The sequence below is a fragment of the Furipterus horrens genome, unplaced genomic scaffold (assembly GCF_987537825.1).
Source record: "Furipterus horrens unplaced genomic scaffold, mFurHor1.1.pri manual_scaffold_7, whole genome shotgun sequence".
Lineage (NCBI taxonomy): Eukaryota > Metazoa > Chordata > Mammalia > Chiroptera > Furipteridae > Furipterus > Furipterus horrens.
In genome coordinates this window covers 82,630,892-82,654,252 of record NW_028327177.1, presented here as the reverse complement: position 1 = coordinate 82,654,252, position 23,361 = coordinate 82,630,892, and the positions used below count along the sequence as shown (strand labels likewise).

Sequence of the window (23,361 nt, the reverse complement as noted above, 5' to 3'; positions counted from 1 at the left end):
AGTCCATAAGCCTAAATGTTACAACTACGTAACTTTAGCAGAACATATTTCTCTCACTATGTTACTATTTCCTCAATGGTAAAATGGAAAAATGCCTTTGAAGCAATGTTGTGGGGATCAGGTACACTAAAATCACTCTTTTGGTTGCTTTAGCATCTTCCCAGGACCCCAAGATTAAATTGTGTGCAGCGCAGTCTCTAGCAAAGATCACTTTAAGGGCATCTCAAGAGGTACAATGCTTTGGGAGTTCAATATTCATAGCCATGATTTGATATTATTCCAACACTCTTGTAAGTAGTTAAGAAAAAGCATCTATTCAAAAGCACACCAAGCTATCTGCAGGCAATTCCTGTGGTTCTCATTGGCAAATGGCCTTTTGTAGACTAGTAAATTCTTATAGGGTTTAAAATGAAAAGATCAAAGATCACATGTCCTACTTATTCTTTTGTTCCACTTTAATGCTTAAGTCTGCTTTTTGCAGGCTTGGAAACAATAATATGTTGCTGTCGTTTGAGAGAGAATGTTCTATTTTTAAAATTTATCATAGGAAGTATATGGCAAACCTTTACTGTAAAGGACCAAACAGTAAATATTTTAGGGCCACAGGTCTCTATCACAACTACGTAACTCTGATGTTGTAGCATGAAAGCAACCATAGACAATATATAAGTAACCGTGTATGGTTGTGTGCCAATAAAACCATGTACTAACATATTCCCTCAGGTCTTAGTGTGCCAACTTCAGTACTAGGATACATCAGAACATATCCTTTCTCACTCTTGCCCACAATGTTTTTCACCACCATTGTATGTTTCTTTCATTTATTTTAATTTTTGAACATATATCACATCCTTCAAATGACCACTGACTTTTAATGTTTAATTTATAAATGTCTATACAATATAATTTTTCTTCTTATTTTTATTAAGGCCTTAAAATTCAATATAATTCTTTAGGATAACTTATTTTTCCCCTCAGATAGCAAATTGAGAGAAATGAGCATAGCATATAAATTGTAAAAGAACTAATTAAAAATGATTCATGGATCTAGTCAAGTCATTTAAAATTTCCTTGTCTATTTTACTAATTCATGAATTGAATTACAACTTAAATAGAAAACCAAAATTGAGCTAAGTGTTTCAATGCCATTATTTCATATGTGGACATTACTGTTCAAGACAGATAAATTAAGGTAAAGCAGCAGCTATACAAACACCTGGTGACATGTATGCAATGGTACATGTGGACTTCAGAGAACTGGCAAGAAAATAATAAAACAGAATCATGAAATTTTTGAATTGAAGGTGTCCATATGGAATAATTTGCTCAACCTCATTGCCTTATGGTTGATGAGTGTGGCTGTTCTCTCTTATTTTTCCATTCCAGAATACATTGTTTTTATTAGATCTCCAGTTCTTCTTAGAGAACTACTCCCTCCCTCCATTACACTCAGCTTTGATAGTTTGCATGAGGCTGGTTTCGTCCTCAGGTCAACAAGTGGGTATTTAACCCAGTCTGGACTCATCAGAGCCCTGTGCATTTATTAAAGCCCCAGAAGAACTGGTTCAGAGGTAGGTTCCTGACCCAAAATTGGTCATCTTACTTCTGAGATGTTTCTTAAGAATTACCAGAAGAAAGAAGCTTCCTTTCTTTCTCTTTCCTCCCTCTCACTCTATTTATTCCTTTTGTTCTCTTTCTTTTCTTTCTCTTCCCCCACCTCCTCTCCTTCTCTTTTAGGGATGCTAAGGTTGACAAAATGTGATGGCAGCTGTTCTGCCACCTTGTGGAAATGGTCCGTCTGAGAATGAAACCAACACAGACAAGCTAGTCTGAGATGCAGCTCCAAGCTCTGATGGCTTTGAGTCTCTGGATGCAGCCTTAACTATAACCATACACCTATCTTTATAACCATAAAAGCAAAACAGTTGTCCCTTTTTCCCCTTAAATTTGAGCTTGGTTTTGTCATTACAAGAGTCTGGATAAACACAATAGGTTAATCAACTCACATAAGTGAACACTGATAAGTGGGAGGGTCAGGACTTTCACATCCTCTAAATGTGATGCTTGTTCTAGAAGACTGATGTGGCAGACTAGCAGATCTGTTCACATCTTACATGCAAAGCAGTTCAGGTAAAATGTGTGGACTACTCTGTAAGTTTCCTGGACACCAAGTACCAAGTTTAGATAATAACCTCATTTCATGGTTATTCCTGCTTAGGACAGAACCAAGTTTAAGAAAATATTGATCAGATTTAAAGGAAACCATTTTTCATATTTACAGGTGAGACAAAGAACTGGAGGGGATGCTGGAAGGTCAGCAATATAGGGCTTCAGTTCCACGACTAACACCACTGCCCTCTGTCCCACCCTGAACCCTCAGTCAGTAGAGCTTAAAATGCACACACATACCAGTATTCATTGTACAGATATTTATGGAATCTATACTTGGAACAGATTTGAGCAATATAAACTCAGACACTTGGAGCGTTCAAGAGAAAACAAACAAACCTGAATCCTGACAACCACTTATTTGAAAAAAATAAAAGGCAGGTTGGCTATTTGCTTGTTATTAATCCTCTTACAAAATGATTACATAATTTAATGCCCTTATCCCCCCTCCAAACTGGGTTAATTGGAAACATCAATGTATATGTCATGTGAACACAGGACTTTTCAGAAAGCAAAACATTCAAATATGCTGACTTTCATTTGACAAAATATATTTCTTTTTCCTAACTCGTTATAAACCATCAAAAATCAAAGCACACCAAAAAATACAGTGGTTGATATTTTTCATTCATTAAATAACAATTAAAAAGGACATAACATTGATTAAATGATTGTTCTCTCCATGTCAAATATGGAGCTATAATTTGACTTTTCAACATTTGTCCAATATGAAATTTATGAGAACTAGTAAGAAACCATCAAAAAAGTTTGGTCTGCTACACACTTATATGTTGATAGGAAAATTGTTAATGCTGGCAACTAAACCTCATTAAATGGGAGTTTATGTCTGTTGATTTCTGTAGCATTATGCAGACTAAAGTCACATTTTAACCTGTTAGACATTTGTGATACTTACCTCTGGTTTGTATATAATCTTTATTCTTTCATTGAATAATCTCCTAACAGGAATGATTGATGATAAAGCTGAGTGGAACTGGAATAACCCTGGAGCTATATAACCAATATACAAGCATAACCCAAATTTTCTAATTTTGGAGATATGCCTAAGACATAAGGCTAGTGTCTTAGTAAAGAAAAAAGATAGTTTAAGGAATAATATTGACTAAAATGAGAAACACACAGATCTTAGAGCTTACAAACAGGATTTTATTTAAATTTGTGTACAAATGAAAATTTACCAAAATACCATCATAAACTTAATTCACCCTCCTCCTCCAAAATGAACATTATGAAAAAGGCCACATTCTCTTAATTATATAGTCCCAGCTGGTAGATTCTGAGTGGTCAGAAGGGCAGGGAGTATAAGATACTGACACTCACAATATAATTTCAGTCACATCTCATCTTGGAATGTCTTCATTAAAGTGATTTCTATAAGTATCAGCTCTTTCCAGTTTTCACATTAAAATAAAATCATCTACTCAAAAATCCAAATAAGGCTTCTGGACTTATTTTTCATGTGAGGTAAGAAATATATTCAATATTAAGGCAAATGGTAGAATCCATGTATGGAATGTCATGTGGAAGTATGGACCTTCCATTGTATATTACACTTTGGAATATTCATGGATTTTCCAAACATGTGCTGGAATTAAAAACTTGGAAAACCTGTGACAGTGTGTAACAGCTATTTGTTTGAATGTCTTAGTTACACCTTTCTGATAGCAAATCTGCTAAACATAGTCTTGTCTGAATTTTTTATGGCCTGTGATTTTTTAATTACGCAGGATTAAATGTCCACCAAAATTACTGTCAATGAATGTGGGCCTGTTAGCCAGACTGCTATCCAAAGTCAGCAACACAGTGTCTACTGAACAGGCTCAGGATGACAGAAAAGTTGAACATAGGGCATTAATTTAATACAGATGGTAAGTAAAATCAGATTATTTAGGCTGTCTAGATTTCTGATTCAAGAAGACAGAGATTTAAGATTTTTCAAACAATGATTCTTGCTCCTCCTTGTCCCATGTTTTCCCCAAGGAGATAACCATTTCCTTCACAGTGAAGAGAGAATCATCCCTTTTTGTGGCAAAACAGACTTCTTCCTCCAAGGGATCAGGACAAAAGCATCACTTCTTAGCCACGCTGGCCACAGCCTTCTTGGCTGCATCCTCCAGGTTGACGGCTGAAGTAATGGGAAGCCCGCTGTTATTGAGTATGTTCTGGGCCTCATGGACGTTGGTTCCTAGAAGGGAAAGATGGACAATCATTGATGGGAAACTACAGATGTTGCTGTAAGAAGTTTTGTGAAAACTAAAATCGTGGGATGCCTGGGTCTCACCAAGATAATTCATTCACAACTCAGCTTCAGCTTTTTATGATGGAAATATGGCTATTTAAGTAAACCCAGATGACAAATTTATTTTTTCCTCTTTTTTTTAGAGCATAGGGAGGGAGGGAAGGTGGGGAGAAAGAGAGGTGGGGAGAGAGAGAGAGAGAGAGAGAAAGAGAGAGAAGTGAGAGAAATATCGATTGGTTGCCTCTTGCACACATTCTGACCAGGGACTGAACCTGCAACCTAGGCATGTGCCCTGACTGGGAATTGAACCCATGACCCTTTTGGTTTGCAGAACGATGCGCAACCAAATGAGCCACATCAACCAGTGTTATTTTTGTGGCCTTATAAAGATACTGTCTATATTTCCTATGGCATTTAAAACATGATAATAATGAGGTTCTTATTAGACTGTGAAAAAAGAAAGATTAAACACTTGCTCAACAGATTTAAAAAGGAAAATCTTCTGAAATGGATTTATTTCTTAACTGAACAGTCTGATTATGGAATCTAAAGAAAAAGCTTTGTGTAAAAAATGATCAAGAGAATGTCAGATCAGGGTGTTGGGTTGCATGAGACTATTCATTCCATACTTTTTCACCAGGAAATCAATGACATATATGTTCTAATCAATGTCCTGATAAGAAAGATTATGTGACAAGATCTGTATCAAGCAGTGGTCCAGCTAGAAAAGAAGATGAAAGATAGGACTTCTGAGATACTAAGGGACATTTTTTACTGATAAGAGCTGAAATTATAGATAATCCACAGTCAAGTAGATTTAATGTAGCTTTGGCCCATACCAGAAGTCCTGTCCTGATGTCTTAATATTAAGGGTCCAAGTTGTGGCCTGATCTGAGATCTGAGGTTCAGACAATCTGCCCACCTATAGCCATGAACCCATTGCTTTGGGGACAATGATAGTTCTCAATATGTTTCCTCTTCATTCTATATAAAAATAGCAGAGGCCCTGAAAATGAGCATTGCAGCCTTTGATGGCATCTCTTGACCATTTCTTGTGGATCTGTAGCATTTGCTGGCCAAGCCATCCCACCCAAAGGTTTGCTTCTGGGAATGACTACTTAACATGTGAAGTGTTCTTCCATCCTTTCAGAGTGAACAAGCCCCTAAAAGAAATGATAAAATTTAAGAGTCTAATGAAATATCATCATTTCCTGTGCTTTTACCTAGTTAGCAAGACAGTGCCTATTTATAAACAAAGACACAAAGACTTTGAAATCCAGGCCTTGGAGGACCTAGCGTGCAAGGAAAAAGGAGGTGTAGGGTCAGCATGTTTCATACAAAAGGTAAAGATGAGTTAAAGAGGACCAGTGAAGTGAAAAGGTGATGTCATGCTGATTCTCCAGGGGCCTGGGTCCACCAAAGCAGTGATGAAGGGGACACTTGGCCCTGGGTCTTTGGCTCAATGATCACTCGCCACTGCTTGGCACAGGAATCTGATGACTGTGGTCTCTGCAAAGCAACAAGTCAAAAGGTAGGGAAGTTGTTACTGAAATCTCCAGCCTCTCATCCTGGCTCTGCTGTGCATTAGTTGTGTAGTTTTGCTGCTTTGAGCCTCAACTTCTTTATCTCTAGACATAGCATTGTGATCACCTGTTTTATAACTAATATGCATTAAACACTTAACAAATGCCAGATACAATGCTAAGTGACTTATATGCAGTCTTTTCAATGACTCTGAATAGGTTCCACTGTCTCTGTTACAAGATGACGTAACGGAGGTACAGACAGGCTTAAGAACTTTTCCATCGTTATACACCTTCAGTGACAGAGAGGGGATGTGAACCTTATTCTCTAATTACACAATCCTAACTGTTCTAAAGCTATGCCTGTCTGTTTCCTTGTCAAATGATGAGAATGCTGACGGCATAGGCTGTGTTGAGAAGCAAAAGAAATAACACATGAGAGAGTATTTTTTAAGTGGCAAAGTATCTGTGGCAGACCAGGCCAGCTGTCCACCAGACTTATATTCCTCTTCCACTGTGCAGAGCTGTGGCTGGGAGGTAGCTGCCCAAGCAGGGTGCAGTGCCCAGGCCTCCTGCATCCAGGTGGGGTAATGGGACTGACTTCAGGCCACTGAAGTGCAAAGGGATACAAAACACATGCCCATAAGTCTCCCATGTGACCCCTTGACAATGGTTTCCTTGTCTGCCTTCTGGAACGTTGCCAGCCTGGACAACCTGGAAGGCTCATTTTTGAAGACAACAAGAACTCCTTCAGCAGGAATACTTGATTAGAGCAGAGCACCCACCCCACTTACCCACCCTCTTAGACCTCATATGAATGAGAAAGAACAGTCTATTAATTCTCTGACACTTCAGCATTTCCTTCTTGTTACAGAAGCTAGCGTTTACTCAAATAATGTATTACTTTGTAAATGTGGTAGGCAGCTTCCAAAACAATGAATTCTCACCTCCTGGTGTTCACACCCCTGTGTAATCCTCTCCCCGTAACAGTGGGCTGGATCCAACTTCTTACTTCTTATGAATAAGAAGACAGCAAAAGTGATGGAATGCCACTTTTGAGACTAAGTTGCAAAAGCCCATGATTCTGTCTTGTTCCCTCTGACTCCTATATTGTTTGATTGCTTTGTGGAGGCAAGGAATTGAGGGCAGTCTATGGTCAACAGCCAATGAGGAACAGTGGCCCTCGTCCCATGACCACATGAGGGCACTCGGAAGCGACCCTTCCCCAGGTAAGCCTTGGCATGATCTTATCTCTGTGAGAGACCTTGAGCCTCAGACCTGGCCAAGCCATACCTGATTCCCTGCCACAGAAACCAAGCTCATCAATGTTTCTGGTGTCAAGCTGCTAAATTTGGGGGCAATTCAGGTCAATTTGTTACTTAACTAATGCATATGTATTATTTCATTTATACAATCTCAGTGTGCATATTGACTCATTTGGTGAAGTTTCAGCCAAAATTCCAGAGGCTGAAGAATAGGCCAGAGGACCAGACATTGGCAGGTGTTGGAATCAGGCCACGGAATTCCCACATTAATCTGGAGGCAGAGCCTGCACAGAACAATGACACAGAGTGAAGCAAAAGCCCCAACTGGCTCAGAAGGTGAATACATAGTAAATATGAAAACTTTTATCTCCTTCAAAACAGACATGGACTAGAATTCTTTCCCCAAGGTCCTCTAATCTGCCAGGGAAGAAATCTAACCTAAGATAAAAAAGGCTCTTCTCCCTCTTCCCTGCTTCAGAGCACCCTCCAATCTCAACACATGGCTCCCAAAACCTCAATGATCACCCCAAAAGGCAGACTTAGCTGCCTGATTCGCCAGAGGCTCTGGGTCCTCGGCCCTGACTCTTCCTCTCCTTGGTGAGTCCTGCTGTGGACATGGGTCTTCCCCAGGCCTGCCGAGCTGTCTGCTGTAACTGGACTGAAACATGAATTAGCAGTGCTAGTTAGAGTGATAATCATCATAAAAGCAATAATAGCAGCTATCATTTAGCACGTATCACAGATTGTTCCAGGGTTCTAAGTATATTAGCTCATTTGTTCCTCAGTCACAATCCCAAGATAGCTGTTATTATTCTTCCTTTTACAGATGAGAGGACTGAAGCACAATTAAGTTAAGGGTTAACATCTAACAAGCACGGCTAGTGATAGCTAGGCAGCAGTGGAATGAGCATTCAACGTGCCCTCTCACTGGCTTAAATGATTTCTGGAACTAATCCTTGAAACACCTATTTTGAATCTTAAATAACTCCTTATGATTTTGTACATATGTGTCATAATAATAATGTTGGCACACACAAAAAAAATCTCTACATTTTGTGATTTACAAAGTCCTCTCACATGATTTTATTTGACCTGTACAATGATCTTATGAGTTAGGTGTTTACAAATCCATTCCTTTTTTAGCCAAGAGTATCGAAGCTTAGTGACTGTCAGGATTCAGTCTCAAAATCCTTTGCTCTTCCCACTCTATTTTCATTTCCTGGGGACTCCTCTTTGGCATTTTAAATTGGCAGCACTAGTCCATGCATGGGATCACCTGAATTTCAATGATGCTACAAATTACTTAAGAGCAAAAACCAGGCACAATTAGTATGTCTATTCTTTACAAAATACCATCTGGCTAACGCTACTCTACCCAGTGTCCCTGCTGGAGGAGGGACTTCAGTGTTCCCTGAGGGAGAATTGATTGTTCCTAAAACACTGAGTGCACCAGATCCAAGGACAGTCCAAATACAGATGATGGCCATTAGTCTGTCCAAATAGATTTGCTCATGGATATGGGTAGTGTCTATGACAAGTTTAGTAGCATGAAAAGGACTCATCAGTTACAAGCAGACAAGAGAATGGCAGACCACGTATGAAGAGGGCTATGGAGTCAGGTGAACAGACAAGGGCTGCCCTGGTGTTCCTGTGGTGTGCCTCCAACCCAGACCCTCCTCTTGCATGGGGCCAGCGTTACCATGGTTCCTGCCCATTCTGAGAACTGTTTATTCAGCTTGACCAGAGTTCACTTCTTTTGTTCCTGAAATAAATGAGTGCTCTTCTTTACAACCAATTAGCCTACCTAAATCAGTTAATTAATATCCTCTTCAGCACCCAACTTAGCACCAGGTATTTCCAAGGGGGAAAAAATGACTGGTTTAGAAATCCGTGACCCTGGAGACAGGCTGAGTCTTTGGTCTTCCACCCTGGAGCTCTGTTGCCCTCTCTCTGCCTGGCTGACACCCATTGGTTCATAAGGTATCTCTGTAAATATCATTCTTTTGGAAGCCTTCTTTTCACCACTTCCCAACCTCCAAACTAGAGCAGAGGATTGTAAAATGAGCTCCTGGAATACCTTGTAGTTATTGACACTTCTCTCATCCCCACTAAACATATGCTTCACAAGGGCTGACATTTTGCCAGACCTGCTCACCAGGGGAGCTACTGGTTCAGCACAATGCCCATCACATAGGAGGGGCTTGTCGATGGACTGAACAACCACAGACTGGCTCAAGCGTGTGAAGTGTGAAGGTGGAGGCGAGGGGTGGGCGGGTATTTTTCTGATCTCCTTGCTGGCCCAGCAACCTCAAATAACTCTTTTTGTTAGGTTTGCAACACAAACTCCAAACGCCCTGAGGAAAAACAAGGAGGGATTATTCTTGAACTTTCCCAGGGTTCTCCAGGGGCTTTCAGAGGGGTCTCAGCAGCTGGCTGTGTGCAGTGCCCTTGAGTGAGGGGTCCCAGCTGCCACCAGGCCTCTGCCCAGCAGCTCCTAGTGCTCCTGGTTCAGAGCCAGGAGGCAGGGCCAGGGTCAGAAGGGACACAGGGCCCTCCCTTCTCCAGCTGCCCTGGCAGGGCCATAACAAATAACTAATTGCTTCATAATTTCAGGATCGATTAAAATGAATTTTAATTATACTTGCAGTATTCTTTAATTACAGCCTTAATTATTAAGCATACTCAGAACTAGGCTGTTTGGAAGGAATGTTCGTGTTGAAACAGAAAGCTCAGGCCCAGGACTAGGAGGGAAACAGAGCATGTACAGGGAACCTGGTCAGAGGAAGATCTACTACAGAGGGCAGGAGTGGCGGTGTCAGAGAGACAGAGAGACAGAGACACACAGACACAAAAAGAACCAGAAGGAGGCAGAGGGTGAGCCAGGCAGTAGAGTTAAAAAAGACTGAGACTCGAGGCACTCACATACACACACAGAAGGACAGATGGACAGAAGACAAGAGACACAAAGAGGAAAAAGAGACAAAAAAAAAAAAAGATATGAGAGACAGAAGGGATAGAAGAGGGAGACTAGAGATTTAGACAGACAAGAGAATGGGGTTGGGGGATGCAGAGGAAGGGGTAGAAAAAAAATAAGAGAGGAGTGAGGGGCAGAAAGAGACTAGAGAACATGAAAAGAGAGGGTCATGAGAAATAGCCCAGAGAAGGAGAGGCACATCAAAGAAAGAGGCAGGGACAGACAAGGAGTCAAATAGAGAGGTGAAGAAAAATGTGAGCTTGCCAAGTGTGTCAGCAGCCCTGCCCCTGCCAGTGTCTCCCTCAGAGAAACACATGGAATCACCACCTGATCAGAGAAGTGATCCACTCAGCTGGCCAAACCTCAGGTACTTAACATCTGCTACGTGAAAACTACTCAGCTGAATGGTTATCTACCTACTGCATGCCTGAAACATGGCAACACACAGAGAATCAAAGGGGAATGGTTTCAAAATGAAGTCTTGCTCTACTGGTAGAGGACATCAAAGTAAATAATAATAATAATTACTGAAGTCTTAAAAATTCTCTCTTCTGCCTCTTTGACCATAGACTTCCTGCCACTGGGTGGAGTGAGAGAGCTATAAACAGAACAGCAAGGTGAATTTATCAAGCTTGTTCTTTGCTTTCATTACAAAGTAGAGAAGATAATGGTATTGGACACAAATTACAGGGTTTGGTTCAAAATGTGCACCCCCACTCAGGGCTTCTTATCACAGGCAGTGTGTAGAAGCCTTCTTTTTAAAATTATTTTTAACAGTAATTCAGGTTTTTTAAAAATAATAGGTAGCACTTACTGAGTGTGTACTAGGTACAATAAATATCGGCTAAATGAGTTAAGGGCTTCACAAATATCATATCACTGTAATCTCTGTAGCAGCCCTAAAATGATTTTTTCCCCCATTTTACAGATGAGGCAGCTGAGGCACTGGGAGGCTTAGAACTTCCCCAATGCTCCCCGCAAGTCAAACACTGAGCTAGAACTAGAATCCAGGCTTGTGTGACTGCAAAGGCACATAAAAACAGTGCAGTCTGGACCCTCAGTACAGACGGGAATCCTATGGAGCTTCTAAGATAAGTCTCTTGTTTTTATTGGAGGGAACTGAGGCCCAGAGACGTCAGACAATTTGCTCAGGTCAAACAACCAGTAACTGTGACAAGTCTGACTCTAAGTCTGTGTTCCAAGTCAGGGCTGGAAAACAATGGCCTGGAGATCAAATTGAGGTGGTGACCTCTTTTTGTACTACCCGCAAGCTTATAATAATTTTTACATTTTAAAATAGTTGGAGAAAATCTGGACAGTATTTTGTGACACATGACAATTACATGAAATTCAAATTTGTGTCCCTCGGTAAAGTTCTGGTGGAAGAGCCAAAAGTGGCTGCTTCTGAGCTTCAGTGGCAGAGCTGGGTGACTGGGACACAGGTGCCATGGCCCATGGGTCCTAAAATCTCTGACCCATGCTCCAAGAAAGTGGTTTTAGTTTGTTTGTTTTACTGAAAGAAGGGAGGTGGGTAGAAGCAAACCAAATTCTATAAAGCAGCAGGTACCTCCTAAAATGCTTACTGTCCTTATGCCCTTGCTCCTCCTCTGTATACTCTTTTCAAGCAACAATCAGATAGAGGAGGACCATTTTTGGGGTGACATGTAAATTTAGACAACTGATCACAACTGTTTTGTCTAGTTACCATATCATCAGAAGTGGAATAACTGATTAAGGATCAGAGGTAAAGCCCCTGCTGAGTTGGTAACCCTCCCTTGTTTGAGACAAGGTGTGTCCTTGCCTGGTTTATACAGGCAGTCTGCTGTCTGCCCATGCTGGAGTCATATAATAAGAGCTCAGATAATGATGACAGCTAACACTTATTTCACATTCTAGGTGATTTGAAAACTCATCTGCTCCTTACAATAACCCTATGAGGCTCCCATTTCACAGATGAGGAAGCTGAGATTTCAAACCTGGCTCTGTTTCAGACTGGCTGAGCAAGCCAGGCAACTTACTGCAGATTGATGACTATCTTATCAAAATGTGTATCCCTCACATTCTATAAAATTAAAGACAACAAAAGATCCCCTAAGGAACTGTGTCCTCTGTACACCATTCCTCAATGACTTCTCCCAGGGTAAGAAGAAACCACCGTCCAGGGTGTGAACATGACAGTTGTTCCTATGATGACAGCGGAAGTCACCAACTCCAGTGGCAAGAAGCTGTTGGGCAGGTTCTTGGCTACGTTTCAAATGATATGTATGTGCTTGTAATCATATGAGCAGGGCTTAGGGCCAAGTTTAACAGGATTCATTGAGGGCTTATGCTAGGTGCTTATGCCCTTGCTTTCAGTGATGTTGACTCTCAAAACAGCAAAGGTACAGGTGCCTTAATGTTAAACAAGAAGGGAACAAGAACAGTTCACAATTCTGCACCTGTGAGGGACGGGAACAATCTTTTAAAGAAATAACTGTTCTTAATGCCAAAACATTTGCACGTGGACTTCGCCTTCCTTAAGTCTACCTCAATCCACTTATATTCTAATTTATGGGTGATTTTAAGAATTCTCATTTGTCTGAAATGGTGGCTTTGAACCCCATTGCTGCCTAACAAGTGACACCATTGTCCATGATTCTGTACTTACGTGGGGGAATGACCAAGTGGACCTCATTGCTAACAGTTCCTGTGTGAAGTTAGATTCTGAGTGCTTAGGTTGCCTGCCAAATACTTTCTTGAGTCTCATGAAATATTTCAGAGATGAGGATGGAGGGAGGTTTAGACATAGTTACCACGGGGAAGCTCCCAGAATTCCTGGTCTTGCTGCTGCCTCTTTTCTCCACCAGGCTGCAAGTTATATCCCACTGCCTGCCTTCGGGAAAGAGATTTACACAGCTACACCTATTCCCTTCGTATCCTCTATGCTGCTTTTTGCACAGCAATGGAATATATGGCCCACAAACCCTAAAACCTGGCCATTTACAGAAAAAGTTTAGATCTTTGCTCTATACAATCCAAATTGTTGGCCCCATGACTGCAGCATCTGGCAGAGGCTAAGAACCCAGCTTCATCTGGCGTCTTCTCGGCTTGTAGCTATACTTGTGACTTCTGGTACAGCATCACCTGCATTTCTGCTCTTTGAATTACCTGAGGCATACTTGGCTCCAGTGCCCCCTCTCACCATTCCCACATCTGTGGTGGACAGTAATGACCACTGAGCTGGGATCCAGCCTTGGAATCTTCCTCAGCATAGCATTGCAGGTGGCACTGCCAATAAATGGAAGGTGGCATGAGATGAAAGCTACGTGTCCTGCCTGTCTAAAACACTCATGGAGTCATAGGTAGTTGTGCCTCTGGACAGCCCCAAGGTGGCACTCTTGGGGAGTCATTTTAATAGGATACACCTGCTACCTGTAAAACAGTACAGATGTAATCTCCCTGTGTGTCAATTCTCTGATAGCTATGCAATCTCTGTCTGATAGCTGATCAAATATATTCTTTAAGTATTACATAAGGAGATTGAGGCATGAAGAAATGAACTGACTGATCACTCAGAAAATACCCAGTGGTGTGCTGATTCAAGGCGGGACTCAGGTGCTAGTCCCCATACCAGCCAGTTCTCAAACCCCTCCTTACTGAAGTGCCCATGCACAGATTCTGCTCAGGGAAACAACTTCAGGTTCTTCTTTTTGAAGGGATGACCACTGCAACACCAGGGTGGGCACCTGACCCAAAGGCAGCCCACACTGAGGGCAGACTGATGGCCTGTGATATGCAATAGAGGAACATTTCCTTCCATGCAGAGGGCCAGCCATCAGCACAGCATTCCTGGTTTCTGTCACTGCTCTGGGTGGTGGTGACAGACTTACTTGATTGGAATATCTGAAAGGAGACCTGGGCACATGCTGTCAGCCTCTTCCTCTGCCCTCCCATTAGAGTGAGCTGCTCAGTGAGCCCAGGCAGTCTTTTACTTCTTATAGTTCTGCCCTGGGGGTGGGAGGCACCTATGACTGGGTGTGTCAAGCTGCCTAATTCTCAAGTTTGGACTAAGGAACTTGCATACACAATAATGTGCACCCTGCAACTCCTTTATTGGTAACGAAGGTGGTATTTCAGTTTCTTAAGTCCTGTATTTTATTTCTTAGCAGAATCAAAAAATTCAGAGCGGGAAGAACATCTTGGGTCCCCTCAAAGTCCCCAACAACATGCCTGCTTGGATAGCTGTGGACAACAGGAGTGATGGTTATTAGCTAAGCTTGAGAGGCTGATGCTCTGTGGGATCAGGACTTCTAGGAAACACACAGGGGCCAGGCTGGCCTCAATGAGGGGCCAAAGGCAGAGGCACCAGGAAAGAACAAGAGGGTATGAGAGTCAGAGTAGGGGGCTTCCCAGGTGCAATCCCATTAAAGCTTGGCAATAAACTGCCTTTTTACAGTATTAAGGTGGTTGGAGAACCTCAAGTCATTACATTAAAAAATAAATTTAAAAAAGTTTTTAAAAAGCTGCATCCTGCAGAAGCCATCTTCTTTAAGGGAGTATGAGTCTGTTTGCTGCAGGATGGCTTTCCCACGGTGTGCCAGAGGCTTTCCTTGTGTAAGACAGTGGGGGTCAGACATGGTATAAATTTCAGTTATCACATTACCTAGGGGAGAAAATGAAAACTCAAGAGTGCCAAATATAAGAGATTATTTGCCTGGAAATGTAAATATTATATCCGAAGAAGCTTTAACTACTCTAATACTTTAAGTTAGATTCTGTGAGGTTTGGTCTCATGTTTAAGTGGGGCAAAGTTTAAGCATTCAGGAATGTTTATTGGCTTAGACAATGAGAGGATTTAAGGCTGATAACAAAACAAGATTGTGTCCAACATCTCATTTGGTTTAATCTGGTGATGATGAATGAACACTAGGGAGGATGCTCTGGGAGAAGATGGTAGTGATTACAGGTAGGAGAAGTGACGTTTGTCAACGTGATGTGAAATCCAGTGAGATTCCTCCCTCCCAACACCAGTAAGGATGCACCTACGGGGGACAGTGAAGGAAGGAAGAGATGAAGAGAGGGACGTGGGCATCCATGAGGCAGAAAGCAAGGTTAGGGGCGAGGTGTGCAGAACATGAGGACTGGGGGAATGGGAGCAAGAAAAAGAATGAAAACAACACATGAAGAGGAAAGGAGACGTGCACTGACAGAGAACACCTGACCAGGGACCACATTCTCAATGATAGCAGCAGGAGGACTGCACAGTAGGGAGAAGCGAAAGGTGTGCTGGCAGGGGCCAAGGTGCAGGTGGGGAACAGGGCCATCTCTCCTGGTAAGGGAGCAGAGGTGAGAAAGGAAGAGAAGATGAAAACTCGGCACAGAGCCTAAGTGGGGAAACGTGTAGAAGCCAGGGATGTTAACAGACACAGAGCCAGAGCCCCGGCCCTGCGGGGCACTTGAATTCACTCCACCCAGGACCAGGCCACCCTCAGCAGCATCCCTATTCTCTAGTGACTCTGCGTGGACGCTGCAAGCCCAGGGATCTAACATCCCAAATGAAACATTTTCAAGGTAGTCAGCCAGAGTCCATCTGCTGAGGCTACCTTTTGGATGACAGCCAAAGGCACAATGCCAGCTCTTCTCTCTTGGTCCCACATCCAAGTGTAACAAACTCTTAGAATGGATGGCAGCCAAGTGCATGGACACAGCTCAGAGTTCTGTGGCTACCTCTTCACATCTTACTACTTGAGATTTTGTTTCCACTTTAGCAGACCAAAGTATCACATGGCAATTTAACTGTGTCCATGCTAAAAAGGACATTAGATTTGTACTCCTCTGGCTGTGGCTCCAATCTGCCAAAATTCCAGAGGGCAAAGATAAGGAAGTGTCCATGGAGAAGAGGTAAAAGAAACAGAATACAAAGTTTCTGCCTTAGAGATATTAACAATCTCAACAACATTAGAGAGTTTAGGGAACGTCAGAGAGATTGATAAGGATAATAAGGAGGCGAACCAGAGGGGACTCTGTTTCTAACAATATTTGGTAAAAGAGAATCAAAATGGCCCTGGCTTGGTAGCTTGGTTGCTTAGAGCGTTGTCCTGATACTCCAAGTTTACGAGATCGATCCCTGGTTAGGGCACATACCAGAATCAACCAATGAATGCATAAATAAGTGAAATAACAAATAGATCTCCCCCCCCCCTCTCTCTCTCATAGATAAAGTCAAATAAAGAAAAAAATAATCAAAATGTTTATGTCGCTGAAACAAACCTTTGGTATTGGGTAGAAAAATCAAATTGAAAAGATTTGGCTAAGAAAAACAGGATACAATCTACAAATTATCTAGGCTCATTAGTATTTTTTCAAGAGCTTAACTTGGAATCATAATGAGCACCTGAAAGAAAAGCAATTTCCTCTTCAGGCATATTTGAGACACAGAAGTTTGCTGCAGATTTAAGTAGGACAATGACAAGGAAAAATGAATTCTAAAAAAGAAAAGTTCTCTGAAGAAAAAGTTCTGTGATCTACAACAGAACTGTAAGACTGCCCACAAAATCCAAAGCTTTAGCTAAAACATTCGCACATTGAATACGCAAAGCTGTCAGTAAATGTCTGTATATTTTTCAAGAGTATCATGGGTTGGCCTGAATTAACCAACTAGGTAATTTTTGCTAAATAGGTATATACTTCAAAAAGAAAAAAAAAAAAAAAACCATCTCATTCCTGGTTATATGTTCTTTATTCATAACAGAAACAATTGTTGATAAATGCTAATAAGCTCCCCCCACCTCCAATGTGCTTGTTCAATTTACTCAGGAGTCTTTTAAATAAAAAGAATGCTGTGTCTCTGCTGGTGAGTTCTATTCTGATAAGGAAAGTAAATAGATGTAATTATAAACTTACCATTTTTAAAGAGGTGATAAATCCTTACTTTATCCACTGGTAAACAGCTTATAATTATTTTACAGCTGAGAATAAAGATTTGCCTACTAACTCAAGCCTGGTTTGATTAAAACCTTCCTCATCAGGACGTTCCTAATACACTGAGTGTGGCGAGAGTGTTTAAAATGTGGGCCACAAATTGGTGAGACTTGTGGCAGGATGTTAGTTAATAAATGTTAACAACAGTAATTATTTATTATTATAATTCAGACTCTGGTAAAGATTTTCTACCATGCTTAGCTTTTATGTGTCATTTGGCTTTACCATAGATGTGGGGGTGATGGACACCCCTTTCTCATCACACTTTCACTAGCTAGACAATCGTGTGTTCTGGAAATGTGAACCATTTTAATATTAACATGAATAAAGATCATTGAGAAACTCATCAGCTATGACAGAAAGCATAGTGCTACATCAAGTTAACTAGGAAACTACCACTGGAATTGTCCAAAATGTTCCTGCTCCTTTGTGCTTCTCTGTTGCCAAAGGCAATGAAGAGTTACTGTTTAGAAAAAATAGAAGGAACCAAATCATACTGTAAAGTTGGGCAAAACCAAATCTCAATTAAACATGAGGAGCAGAAGAAAGCAAATGAAAAATTTAGATTGAGTATAAGAGAAACTCCACAAAGGTCCCTGTTGTTAGCAACTCTTCTCATCGGAAGCAGTGAAAACCAGACTTTCTGTGACAGATTTTTGGTTTTCGTTGGTTTCTTACTCTACCTGAGCTGTACTGCTGGGGAACAATGTCCAATGTAGCAAGTCCTGGGGGCCTGCATGTGGGGGTGATATCTCCTTGGCTCATCCTCTGTATCCCCACATCTCTGCCTTCACATCTAATATTATGGCTTCGTCTCAAACTAAGGATGACTATGCCCTAATGGAATACTCTACCCTTCCCTCTAGTTCCCACTTCTGACTCTCCCAAGTCCATCCACTAAGCCATCATTCTATTGACTATCTGATGTAAAACCCCAGCTCCCCTCTTTCTCTCTGCTCTTCTATATGACTGCCCCGCCTGGGTTTTAGATTCTAATGTCATGGACACTGGCTACTAACCTGAAGTTCTTACTCTGTTCTTTTAGCCATAACATGTTACTCCAAGACAGTCACTGATAACCATGTCCTGGGTTTCAGTCTGTCACCGTTAGGATCCTAGTACCAACTCCAATGTATGGAACAGATCTGATGTTTTCTTCTGATTGTCTGCTAAATTCCTTCTTCTTGTCCTTGCATGATTCAATTCTTAGTTACTCCCACATTCGACTTGGAAGGCCTACTTTTACAATACTTCTTTGCTAACTCACATCTGTAAATGTACTATAATTATAGTAGTCAATACTGAAGAAGCTTAAAAAAGGGGGAATGTCAATGAGAGTGGGCTGAACTACAGCGGGTACCCAGCTTGAGGGACACACATGTTATAGGAGTCTGCATTCTCTTAGTATACAGAGCACTTGGTTCGTTTTTATTTAGTTCCCTTTATAGGGCCCTTATGGATAATAGCATATCCAGCTTCTGCATTTTGTTATGTATTAGTGCCAAGAATAGAGTTGGAGCAGAATTCTTAATCTTTCCCTTGTTTATTATGCAGAACCAATATAATTTTGGGACCCTAGTGTGGGGTTGCTGGTTTCTCAGAAATCACATAATGTGAGTGACTTTTGCATGACCATGATGAGTGTGAGGTCTGTGTCTAAGAACATTTATCACACAAGATGCTAATTCCCATAAGAGGAAGAAAAGAATACCAGCTAGTACTCCAGAAATGTCAAAAGCTCTTCTGTTTTTCCTCTCTTGATAAAGGTCCTAGGTGCTTATTACAGGACAGGGGCTATGAAAGTGAAAGAAAAGTAGTGTTGAAGGTCTCCATGGGTTATTTTTAGCCTATATAAATTTGGGGATAGTATCCTCTTTGACCTCATCTTCACTCATCACATGCAATTCCCCATGTCACAGTAGACATTGTGAGGTGTCAGTACTTCTGAAGGCTCCACAGGCCATGCTGGAGGCAGTTTGGGGAGCCCCAAAGGCCAGCCACTGCTACTAAGATAGAAGCAGATTCTAATAGGGCAAACACCTGTTAAAATTTTATATATATTATCTTGCATTGTTAAATTTTCTTTCTTTTTTATTTTCCCAGTTATCTAGTAACTGAGATCATTTCTTCTATTTCGATATATCCTCCATGACTAAAGCTCAATAACTGGAATACAGTATTTATTGTATCAATTAACTAATTAAAAACCCACAGGCATATACCTCGAAAGTACATTAACTTCAAAGATGCAAATCTGATTGTCTAACAAACTTAGAAATGTCAAAGCTTCCTGGTAGCTCGGGTAGACCTCTGACACAGCCAGCAGAGATTATTAAGGGCATTTTGCATGCTTCAGCTGTTTATTATCCAGATACACATAATAGGGATATGTTAAATGACAGGGATCACTTTCTCCTTCTGGAATACTAAGCATGGTGTGAAGAAGAGAACTCCTTTTAATCTTTGAGGGAAAATAAAAGTGAGGTAACTTTCTTTTCTAGGAATGTACTAAAAGATAATAATTATGAACCTCTGCTGATACACAGGCACAAGGAGGATCATAGGACAGAAGGGGTACACCATAGCATGCACTCACTTGGAGTAATTTTCAAGTGACAGACACTAGTCTGGAGACCTGCTCTCCTTTAAGAACACAAGAGCTGATTTGTAGAATCTGAGGGTCACTGGTCACTTTGACCCTGAAAACAGTGAGTCATCAACATTGTACTCAGGTACACTTACACTGGTGAATCCATTAGCTCCTTGGGCAATTTTCTTTTCATTGCAGCCTTGCCAATCATTTTCCTTCTATTTACATTATTTTCATTGAAATCATTTATATTATATTTATATTCTTAAGAAGATTTAATTTATTCAGATGTTTTAATGTCCATATTAAATTGTGCCAACTGGAACTTCTGCTATTTTCATTTGTGATTATTATTTCTATCAAGTACACATGGTCCTGATTTAAGTTTGTGAGGTAGAGCATCTCAGAGAGAAAGGACAGTGGTAGAGAGCAAGAGAAGAGACACAAAGAAAGAAGCAAACCAAGAAAAACAGGCTGCAGGTGTGCTACATCGCTGGGTCAAACTATGCCAGGTTTTTACCTTGAAAAGAATATCTCTAGGGAATTATGGCACCAGCACAGAGCATGGGGAAATGGAGCTCTCTCAAGAATGATAATTGTAAAATCTACTCAAGGGGGCTGCTTGATCACTGTAATCTGAAGTTCTTTTCTTTTTTAATCCTCACCTGAGGACATCTTTTTCATTGCTTGTTAGAGAAAGAGGAAAGGAGAGAGGAAGGGAGAGAGAAATATAGGTCAGTTGCCTCCCATATACACCCAGACAGGGCACTAGACTGGGTATTGAACCTGCAACCTAGGTATGTGCCTTGACCAGGAATTGAACCCTCAACCTCTCCATTAGAGGATGCTGCTCCAACCAACTAAGCCACACCAGCCAGAGATAATCTGAAGTTTTTGATGATGTAAACAGCCCTGTTGCATAGTTTTCACATTGAAGTGTCTGATTTTGCTCCTTTACTCAGTGGTTCTCAAAGTATGGCCCCTGATGTAAAAAAACTATTTTTGTATTAGTAATAATAATAAAATGATAAAAATAATAATACTCTGTTGGCATTTGCACCGATGAAGTAAAAGTGATGGTGGGTGAAACTGCTGGCCTGTTATCACAGAAGCAAAGCAGTGGTACCGACCTGCTCCATCTCTGTGTTTTTACCAACACACACTTGCAATAGTGTTGCTACTTTCAAGTAAGAATGTCCTTCATGAACAGTAAAAAATATTAATTTTACCAAATCTCAACTCTTAAGTACAGGTCTTTCTCTTTTTTTAATATTTAAGATAACTTTTTTAAGTTACCTTTTCTTTTTGGTGATATTTCTTATTTTTAATTTGCTTTCCAGAAAGGTAATTTTGTATAGTTTCCTAGAAAAGATGTTTTTCCTTAAAGACAATCTCCCAAAGGGCCTCATACAGAGTTATGTATTTGGCTCAGTGGGTTGGGCATCTTTCTGCAAAGTGAAAGGTCTCAGGTTCAACTCCAGCTCAGGGCATATATCTGGGTTGAGGCCCTCCACGGTTGAGCCACCTGCGAGAGGCAACCAATTGATGTTTTTCTCCCACATCAATGTTTCTCTCCCTCTCTTTCTCCCTCCTTTCCCGTCTCCCTAAAAACAAATAAATAAAATCTAAAAACAAAACAAAAAAACCCAGGTCTTTCTAATCCTCTGTGTGGCCACGTGGGAAATGTACACAAAGATGCGCACCGAACTCATGGCCCTTCTGAGCAACAGTGTTTGCTTGCTGTTCAAGGAGCTAAACCACCACTTTTCCACTGAGTCCCATTCCTTGGGAGAATAAGACACCTGGTGGCTGTGCTTAATCAGTGATCTGACAGACATTTTCTCAAAATGGGTTAAATGAGTCTGTCACTTCTAGAGAAAAAACTGTTTTGTGGCTGATGATAAAATTTGTACATTTAAATGAAAATTAGAAACCTGCAAAACTCGCATCTACCACCTTGATAGGTTCCCAGTACTTGGAAGCTTCTCTGATGAGAATGGTATATGAACAAACGTAAACTTTTTTGATACTGTATGTTGAAATGTGTCAAACTTTAAAAGATCTGCATAATTCAAGATGGTCCATATGATCAGTGCATGATATTATAAATCACGTATGTGTAAAATCTATTTAATGTTCAAGACAGACAGATTTTAATATAAGAAAGTATGAAAAGTTCACTAAGTTTCATATTCCACATAAAACAGCTCTTTAATAAAGAAACTATTGCTTATAGACTTTAATTCAGTACCAAAGAATAGTCAAAATTATATTAAGTGATTATTAAAAACTCCTCTCTTTCCCAAATACATAAGTCTAGGTAAGGCCAGATTTTCTTCATCTACTTCAACCAAAACAACGTATTGCAACAGATAAAATGAAGAGGCCAGGCCTGTGTGGCTCAGTGGATTGAGAGCCTGCCTGTGAACCAGATAAAATGAAGGAGCAAATATTAACCCTTTGGGTGCCATGCGTAATTTGAAATTTGGATCAACATGAGAAAAAGTTATATCAATATATAACCTGAGGTACAAAAAAAGAAAACAAAATATAAAATACGAATTATTTCATTGTTATTTACATTTATAGCCATCGAAAAAAGAGTTGCTGGGAGAAATGCTGACACTTTTGGGAAAATTTGTCAGTGTCGCTCACAGTGATGTTGGCACTCAAAGGTTTAAGTTAGATATTAAAAAGATTTCAAAAAATGTAAAAGAATGCTGCTTTTGTTATTAAAATTTTAAGGTAGTAATTTTTCATAAAATATATAGCACGTGTATTTATATATATAAAGTAATCTAAAAATAAAATATAAATAAAAATTATTAACAATATTTTAAAAGTTCTTACAAAATCATAAATTAATCAATAAATATTGAAAGATATAACCCAAAGCTCTTTGGGTCCACACTATTAACAAGTAAGGAGTGCTGAGACCACAAGGTTTGGGAACCATTTTTCTTCCTTAATGAACAAATTCTTAGAGCAGCATTTCTTCCAAAACACTAATTTCATGAAATGATGCATAATAAAAGGGCTCTACTCTGGAATAAATTGGGAAAATCTGAAGAATCATAACATATGCCATTCTTGGAGAGCTTCAATCTATATTAATACCTGTTAGATGCTCACAGAATCCCTGCCATATAGCATTTATTTCATCCTATTTAATCCAGTGTTTCCTTATGTCTTGCCAGGAAGTCTGTGAGTGAAGAACACTCTGGTCACCTGATCTTGGAGAAGGGAAGATGGAAATGTGGAAATCACCCATAATTCACCTTCAAGTCGGACCACTAGGGGCACCTTAAGTTCCAGCTCCCGGCAGGCTTTGGTGATACCATTGGCAATGATGGCACAGTTGACAATTCCACCAAAAATATTGACAAGGATGGCTTCAACCTGAAATCAAAAACAGAAAGGTGACCATCAAAATGCTCACAGGCAACATTCTCAATAATAATTGGCTAAAAAATAGAGACAACTTAAAAAGACTCTTTTTTAACACAGAACATAAAAATAAAACAAAAGGCCTAGAAATTATTAAGAAAGTTACAATTTAGTACTTAATAAATATCAATATATAACATTATTATATTAACCTGTATTATCCCATTAATCAC

At 40.4% G+C, this 23,361-nt stretch overlaps 1 protein-coding gene across 4 annotated transcripts in view; it reads right to left on the bottom strand.

Annotated features, from left to right (window-relative positions):
- Positions 1-3,323: 3,323 nt before the first annotated feature.
- The window catches only part of SUCLG2 (succinate-CoA ligase GDP-forming subunit beta), a 307,339-nt gene continuing 287,301 nt past the window's right edge, over positions 3,324-23,361 (bottom strand). For 2 of the 4 annotated variants that reach the window (XM_090283859.1, XM_090283860.1), the window contains exons 10-11: positions 22,970-23,140; positions 3,324-4,375 (exon numbers count right to left, since the gene is read on the bottom strand). In XM_090283859.1, coding sequence (XP_090139985.1) covers positions 4,187-4,375; positions 22,970-23,140 — 360 coding nt within the window. In that variant the 3' untranslated portion in view covers positions 3,324-4,186. The remainder of the gene's footprint in view (positions 4,376-22,969; positions 23,141-23,361) is intronic. The other 2 variants (XM_090283861.1, XM_090283862.1) reach the window with 1 other exon arrangement.